Source organism: Notamacropus eugenii, chromosome 4 (assembly GCF_028372415.1).
Source record: "Notamacropus eugenii isolate mMacEug1 chromosome 4, mMacEug1.pri_v2, whole genome shotgun sequence".
Classification (NCBI taxonomy): domain Eukaryota; kingdom Metazoa; phylum Chordata; class Mammalia; order Diprotodontia; family Macropodidae; genus Notamacropus; species Notamacropus eugenii.
This window is the reverse complement of record NC_092875.1, coordinates 295,171,717-295,180,352: the sequence shown is the minus strand read 5'-3', so window position 1 is coordinate 295,180,352 and position 8,636 is coordinate 295,171,717. Positions and strand designations below refer to the sequence as shown.

The 8,636-nt window shown below is 40.6% G+C and overlaps 1 protein-coding gene across 4 annotated transcripts in view; it reads left to right on the top strand.

The window, feature by feature from the left end:
* Nucleotides 1–434: 434 nt before the first annotated feature.
* The window catches only part of JPH1 (junctophilin 1), a 96,587-nt gene continuing 88,385 nt past the window's right edge, over nt 435–8,636 (top strand). For all 4 annotated transcript variants that reach the window (XM_072604909.1, XM_072604908.1, XM_072604907.1 and 1 more), the window contains exon 1: nt 435–1,149. In XM_072604909.1, the coding sequence (XP_072461010.1) occupies nt 771–1,149 (379 nt within the window). In that variant the 5' untranslated portion in view covers nt 435–770. The remainder of the gene's footprint in view (nt 1,150–8,636) is intronic.

The window sequence follows — 8,636 nt, the reverse complement described above, 5'->3', positions numbered from 1 at the left end:
TTTTCATTCACAGACCACTGCCTAACACAGCACCCTTCACACAGTAGGCATTTTGGTCCACTTCAAAGACGAAGGACGACAACCCACCAGCCAACCTAGAGAAAACCAGTGCACCCAGGAGCTTCCTCCACCTCCCGCCCCGACACAGAGACACACGTGCACACCTACAAGCACAAACACCGATGCTCACTCGTGACTACACTAGACACACTCTCGTTCCCACTGGGGCTACAGAAGAGGTGAGCCGCAAACGCTAGCAGCAAGAACCAGTCCGACCACTCCAGCCGGGGAGGCGAGAGCCACGGGAGGGGCCGGGGTGGAAAGAAGCAGCGGACCGAGGGGTGGGGGCGCAGAAGGGCCTGGCCTGGGAAACTCGGGGAGGGGACGAGGGCGGCGCCCGGGCTCACGTGGGCGGAGAGCAGCTGAAGGTCCGTGCTCGAGGCTTGGCTGTCCTCTCGGGCTGAGTGCTGGCGGCTTGGGAGGAGGAGGAGGAGGAAGAAAAGGAGGTGGCGGTGGCGGAGACGGTGGCGGTGGCTACGCCCGCGGTGCCGGAGGCAGCAGGACGCGGTGGCGGCGGGGACCGGAGGGAAGAGCAGGGAGGACGGGGGCAGCGTCGGACTGGGGACTGAAGAGGCGCGAGCTGCCCGGGGCGCTGTCGTCGGCTCGCCCTCCCTCCCGCGCCCGCTCGCCCGGCCCCGCGTACACCCTGCGGCTCCCCGTGCCCCCGGTGTCCGTGCCCCAGCGCGGAGCGCGCCCGGGCAGCCCCCTGAATGACGGGCGGAAGATTCGACTTCGACGATGGCGGCACCTACTGCGGCGGCTGGGAGGAGGGCAAGGCGCACGGGCACGGAATCTGCACGGGGCCCAAGGGGCAGGGCGAGTACTCGGGCTCCTGGTCGCACGGCTTCGAGGTGGTAGGTGGCTACACCTGGCCCAGCGGCAACACGTACCAGGGCTACTGGGCACAGGGCAAGCGCCACGGGCTGGGCGTGGAGACGAAGGGCAAATGGATGTACCGGGGGGAGTGGTCGCACGGCTTCAAGGGGCGCTATGGGGTCCGGCAGAGCCTTTGCACCCCCGCCCGCTACGAGGGCACTTGGAGTAACGGGCTGCAGGACGGGTACGGCGTGGAGACCTATGGCGACGGAGGTGAGTTGCGCGCGGGGAAGCGCGAACTGTGTACGTCTGTCTGTGTCCGTATGGACGTGTGTGTCCCCAAAAGGTGCTATCGTGTAAGCCCCACTGGCACTTCCCTTCCTCGTCTCGGCGCCAACTAAGGCGGCTGGAAGTGGGGAGGGCTCGGCGCGCGCGCACAGGCACACACACACACACACACACACACACACACGCACACGCACACGCGCGCACACACGGCCACACACACACGTCAGGAAAGCTGCCCCAAAACACCTGGAGCTCCTCATTCAACAATCCCCTGCCACCCCCACCTCGTCCTGCCAGAAAAAGGGAGGAAAAAGTTGCTTTTGTTTGGGCTGGTGCACTTGGGGTCATGGTCTGCCCTTCCCTTGGTCCGGGAGGAGGTGGCGCGTCCACTCCTTGGAGTTACGTGGCTTGAATGTACCTGACATAACGTCAGGTCCTCGCTGCCAAGGGGAAGGCGGGAGAGCCAGCCTCCACCCCCGCTCAGCTCTGGCCCCGGAGAGCTGATATGGAAGGGGACTGTCACTTGAGATTGTCACATTACGTTCCCGATCTGTCCCAAGCACTCCTCCTGGAGAGAGATTGAGCGCACTTGAAAACCCCGAGGCTTGGCGGCTCGTAGGCCCAGTGTATTGCTGTGGAGACCTGTAGTCTTCCCCAGACTGGTCAGGCTTCACACGGTATTTTACTTCCAACCCTGGTTAATTCTTCGAAGTGGAAAACAGATTCCAGTAATGGGGTAAGGGAGTCTCGGATAATTATGCCTCATTAGAATACATTGTGCCTTATTGTAGGCAGCAAAGAGGAGAAATGAACCCCAGCACAGTTTAGTAGAGGGAGAGAGGGGTCCCAGATATCACTTAAACTTAATTCTCAAAATAGTCTCTTAAACTAGCATAATTTATTGCTGGGCTGGAGCTCCAAGCAGGAATTACTTCGTTATTTAAAAAAAAAAGGAAAAAGTCTTTGTCAACAAATGAAAAAAATAGAATTTCAGAAGTAGAAAAATTGAATATCCCTGTCCCTAGCCCAGTGTTACATTGTCATGACTTAGAATTCAGATTACTCATTCACAATGCCAGCAGTGAAATCCCTAATATTTTTTCTGATTGTTGGAAGCTAAACACCATAGAAGGCAATGAACAAACTTACCGTAACTATGTCAACGTGCATATAAACAACCTTGGCAAAGCTGTTAATAAGGCAAATTATTCCTTTATTTGTCATTCGAGTTATGAAAATTTTTAATCATTAAGGTACAAGTCAATTGGTCTGTATTAGAAAGTTTAGCTAAAGATGTCTCCCATATACTTTAACAAAATAATATGGTCTGAATAATAATATAAATTGCTAGTTTCAAATAATTATTGTTTTGAGGCCAAGACAGATCTAAGAATTTATTCTCAGACTTAAGAGCTCTTAAGAGCTGACAGATACTTCAATGAATGCAACTCAAACCCACTGCAGTATCATGTATTGTTGCCTATATGAAACCTTATCCACTTGCCACTTGTCTTACTTTAGAGAACGTCTATAGTGTTTAAACTAGAAGTTCAATTTTTTTGCATGTTCCATATATAAAATGCCCAACCTTTACATTTTAGGTTATAGTGATTATTTAGGGCTTTTCAGTTATTTCAGTGCACTAGGGGGATGGGTAAGAGAAAGATGTGTGGAAGAAGGGTGCAGTGGTTCTTATAAATGGCATTATCAGTTGGTAGGCATATAAGTGGTGCAACAGAGAGAACACGGGGTCTAGTCAGGATGACCGGAGTTCAAAATCAGCCGCAGACACTTTCTAAGCTGTGTGATCCTGGGCAAGTCACCTAAATTCTGTTTGCTTCAGTTTTCTCATCTGTAAAATGGGCATAATAGTAGCACCTACCTGCTAGGGTTGTTGTAAGGATCAAATGAGATTATAATTGTAAAGTGCTTAGGGTGGCTATAGAAAGCGCTGTATAAATATTAGCTATTATTATTAGTTGCCTTTATTAGAGGCTTAAGGTCAGATTGCAAGCTCCGATGTTCAAATATCAATTAAGTCATTACCAGTTAGTTTTCTATTCAGAGCTCTTGGAATAGAATGTGAAATTTATTTGCTAAATGTAATGGGTAATTTCATTACTCCAACATTCTCATGTATTGTTAAAATTTGCTGCGAGTTATTTCTTGTATTTTTTTGTAATAATTGAAATTCTAGGAGGCAGTGCAAAAGTTTGGTAATCTGAGGGAGGAAGAGGAGAAAGTATGTAGTGCCCATAGCTTTATTCATGGTATAAACTCTTGATGAATTTATGCTGATACTAAGGTGCGTTACGTAATTCATGTCTCATTTTCTAGTAAGCACAGTACAAATAATAAAGGAAAATTTTAATATACATAATATTGAAGCCCAAGTAGATATCCATTGTAGCTTTTTATTAAATATCTCCCATTGTACATTGGGACTGTCTTGTTTTAATGTTAATTTTGGAATTGTTTTATTGAGATGCCCCAATATTTTGAAACTTCACCATAGTGAAAAGACATTTGAGAAAGAGACGGAGAGAGACAGACACGGACAGAGAGACAGACAAGCAGAGAGAAACAGAAACAGAGGCAGAGAGAAATGAGAACAGATAGATGATCTATCAGCAACACCATGCTTGCCACAGCCACTGTTGCTGTGTACAAATGCTGCTGGTAGATCTGAATGAAAGAGTATTGACGTACTTTTTGTAAAGGTACTCTCAAGATACAAGATATTATCCACCCTGAAAATATTTTTCAAAGCTTTTCAGATCCTTTGAAATACGTGTGATTTATAAACAGAATCAGACGGTAGATCTATATTTGCTTTCTTTTGTCTTTGCACATACTTCCATCTGTGCCTTTAGCCATGTAAGCACTCAATGCATTCCATTAAGTTCTGTGGTTATTTTCATTTTTTTTTTAAAAAGCAAGGTACAACATCTTCATCCTACAAATTAAGAAACTGAAAATCAGAGAGGTTAGGTGATTTGTTTATGGTTATACAGGTAGTAACTTGCAGAACCTAGATTTAAAGGAAGGTCTTTGATTCCAAATTCAGGGCTCTTTCCACTATACTTTGCTATATATTATAATAGTTCCATAAGAAGAATTATCTCATGACTTTTCTTAAAAACCAGCAACACAGTTGAATGCTGTTGAGGCTACAACATTTTATCTGAATAGGAAATGTTCTCTAAGAACTCCACATGATGATTAAAAATAGGATAAAACTTCACTAATCAATTACTTAATTTTAAAGCACCTCTTTTTCTTAGATGTCTTCTTACTGATTTTGACCTATCAGGGTTCATAGATTAAGAGCTGAAAGGGAACTCCTAGGATGTCTAATGTAGTCCATCCCCCGTTGTTTTATATATGAGGAAAGTGACTTGCCCAAAGTCCCATGGGTAGTCAGATCAGAGGTGGGACATGAACCCTTGTCCACTGACTCCAGAGCCAGTGCTCCTTCCGCTGTACAACTGCCCAATTGCCTAATGCTTTTTGTGCACATTTTATTATTTTTTCATTGGGTTTCTACCCATCATAAGACATTACTCTTAAGAAAAACTTGGAAGGAGCTATTTCTACTAATTTGTAGCATACATGTAACAGAGAAGGGTTAGAATCTTACTGTGATTGCAGGTTGCTTTGAGCCAAATGCTTGCCATAATCAAGTGAACACAGTTTGGAATGCTTTAAACTAGAAAATAGGGTTTAGTGAAAGAGCTGAACTAACAGTATTGTACATAATTTGTTGTATCATTATTTTTTCTGAACATGTTTCTACACTTGTAAAATTGTTTCTAAAGCAGTAAGAGAGAAGCCTTTTCTTTTTCCTAGTTTCATTTATCATGTCTTTTCTAAAGGTGAAATGTATCACAAAGTATCACTAAACAAATTTTTAAAAATCAGCTCTATGCATCAGCTTTTCTATGTTCCATATACATAACTATATAGGATGTGAAGTGTGCTAGTAGAGTTACCTAGTAGTTCTATACAACGTAAGTCTTGTAATTACTATTGTTGCCTCAAGGCATTTCCAGGTTTAAGTTGTCTCTTTTTTCTTGAAGTATGCCCAGGTTATTTAACAATTTCTTGATGAGGTAAATTATTCCAATTTAGTCAAATAACAAACCATATATGTTGTAGTTTTGGCCTTGAATTTAAAAACACTAAAATAAAGTCTTTTGAATATTTGTTTTAAAAATTCATCCTTTACATCTATCAGCATTTTGGGAATTATTCTAGGAAAAATTAACTTTGCTTTTCTTAATGTTTTAAGTTAGAATAGGAAAGACATTTCAAATGCATCTTATGCAAGAACCACAATCTATGCCATATTTTTAAAATATTTTTAATCACTACCTCAGGTTTTATCATTATCCTAAATGTCTTAGACTGTATACAAAAGCAAAAAAAAAGGAGTTAAAATTTCTACACAATTTTGCCCCTCATTCTAAGAACACTCTCGCATGCAGTAAGTGGTTTCTAAATTACTATGTCCAGTAATAAAAACTCATAATACAAATGCTCACCTCAGGCCATCATTTTCATAGTGTTATTATGTATATGTGACACAAATTCATATATGACAGATGAGAAATTCAGTCATTAAAGTGGACAGCCTGTGTGGCATCTTGGAATTATAGAGGCTAACTATCAAAAATGGTGAAAGAATAAATGTTTTTTACATTTAGGATTTTTAGGATTTTTAAGAATGAGGATTTCTAATGTTATGGTTATAAAGCTAAAGAAAGGTAGCCTTTCTTTATATAAGACTACAAACATAATATATTTATGAGCTATGATGAGTAATATGGTTGGAATTATCTTTTTAAAAATAGCTAAAATATTCCTTAATTTTTGTTTGGGAGAGTGGATGGGTGAGGCCCTAGAATTTAAGAGATAGTGTATTCCATGTATAGACTCTCTCTGTCCTATTTAAAAGAGTTGGCTTTGATTTCATCACCCTAGGAAAAAAAAAGATTCTGATCAACACACAAAGATAATAGAGTAATTGCCCTGGTTTTTACATTCTCATGGGTATCTGTTTCCTTCTAAGAACCAAAAAATATATGTCACAATTAGGTTATAATTTTGATCTCCATTATTGATTTTCATAAATAGAAGACCTTGGTTATGAATTACAACATAGAATTTAAAGTGTTTCAGGTAACAGCTCAATATTGGAAACAGACATCAAAAAGTGCTTTAGAATTGCTAAAGCCAATTTGATGCATCCCTATACTTGGTGAAAATTTTTTTTTTGCTTCACTTTAAACAGATTGGTTCACTGTTTTATGTTATCTAAGTTGTTGGAAGTATGGACATGTATGATTTTCTTTTATCTTAAATCAAGTGAAAAAGTAGAAATGACCACTTTCAGTGACTAAATATTGAATTGAAAATACATATCATGAATTGAGCCTTTTATAGGGAATTAAGGTCAATTGTATTTTGAATAATCTATTTTCTGTTCGTCTACAGAGGAAATTTATTTAGAAGATTGCAAACTATAAGACAAGATAGTACATATTTATTCAGTAACTGTAGGTAATATGACTCCCAACAAAGAATTTGGGGAATTTTGTGTTATGTTAAAAAGAAGTGATCCCTATCTTCAAGATGGGGAGATAAGATGAAAGGAATGTTAGGTGAAAATTAATTAGCATGTGCATGAGTACATCTAAATCTGTATCTAAATATACACGTATGTATGAATGGATGTTATTTAGATAATTTGAGAATGCCTCACAAACAGATGGAATTGGAATAGCTATTAGAAGGATGGTAGGACATATGATTCTGCAATGGGTTATTAAATAGATTTGTACCAGTATTATGAGGAAAAAGAAAGAAGAAAAAACTTAGGCACAGGAAGAAAACATGTTTGGAAGACAGTAACATTCTGGAGATGAGAACTAGGAAGGGAGATAATTTAATAATTGGTTCTGACTAGATTTGAATGAGGGAAAAATTTATTTAATTGTTGCTAATGACAAAAAAAAAAGCTATAAGAGGTTTGCAGCAGATTAGTGAATAATGTCATCTGGGTTCTGACTAGAAAGATGCAAAAATGAAACTGTTCTTGCTTATGGGGGAGGGAAACATGTAGCAATATAACTAAATGCAAACAGGGAATAGGTAGAAGGCCTCTCTGGCTGGAATGTAAACTGTGAAAGGAAGTGATGTGCAATACATCTGGAAAGGTAGACTAGACCTAGATTTCAAAGGACTTTAAATGCCAAACAGAAGAATTTGTTTACTCCTAGAGATAATAGGGAACCACTCTAGTTTAGTTAGCAGAGTAATATGGTCATATCTGTGCTTTAGGAATATCAGTCACTTTGGACTGAAGAGATACTAGAGGGAGGGAGATCAATTAGAAAGGTATTGTAGTAGTCCAGGTGAATTCTAGGAGCCAAAATGAGGATAAAGGTATTATATGGATGGAAAGATGTGTTAGACCGGAACAAGTGCATAAGAAAATAATATAATTTAGTAAATGTTTGAATGAGAGGAGAAAAGTGATATCAAAGCTAGGTGAAGAGGACAGTCTGTTCACTTGAGACGATTATGTTAGTAACTTTCACATGGGGAGACTCTATAGATAGTAAAGGGTGCGGTTAGGGTGGGAGGTATATTTCTGGGAGTTGCTATGTGCTGGTGTATTTGAAGCCATGGGAGTGAACAGATGAAATATCTGAAAGAAGGAAAAGTTTAAGAAGCCTAGTGTTGAATTTTGAGTAAGACAGACTAGAGGAAAGAGTCAGCAAAGGAAACCCCAAATACTAGAATCAAGATGAAATCTAGAAGAATCATATTTGAGAAACTCAAACCAAAGAGTTTGTTAAGGAGAAGGTGAATTTTTTTTATAATTTAAGCTAGGCTAAATCTCACACTGGAACAAAATAATCCCACAATTCCCCAGATAGATTTTGCATAAATATTGTAGCAAAAATGAAAGGAAGCCCTTATTTAAGATCAGTAACACAATGAATATAAAGTTTCACCTTTAACTCATTCCCCTCCCTGCAAAACAAACAAAAAAACCTTAGTTTTGTTGTTGTTTAGTCTTGTCCAGCTCTTTGTGACCCTTTTTGGGGTTTTCTTGGCAAAGAGACTGGAGTGCTTTACCATTTTACCAATGAGGAAGCTGAGACAAACAGGGTTAAGTGACTTGCCCAGGGTCACACAGCTAGTAAGTGTCTGAGGCTAGATTTGAATTCAGAAATATGAGGCTGGACCCTGCCCTCCACCCAGGGCACTGCCTAACTGCCTGAAAAGCATAGTAGCTAGTAGGAAATCCTAATCCATGTTTAATCTTAATAAAAGGATTGCTTTCTAATTGAATTATTAACACAAAACAGTTCACAGACAGTATACATTTCTTATCTTCTCATTCTTCCTGCTTCTCTAGAGGGAGTTTGGTCTCCCAAACTTAAAGCTTTTTATCATTTGAA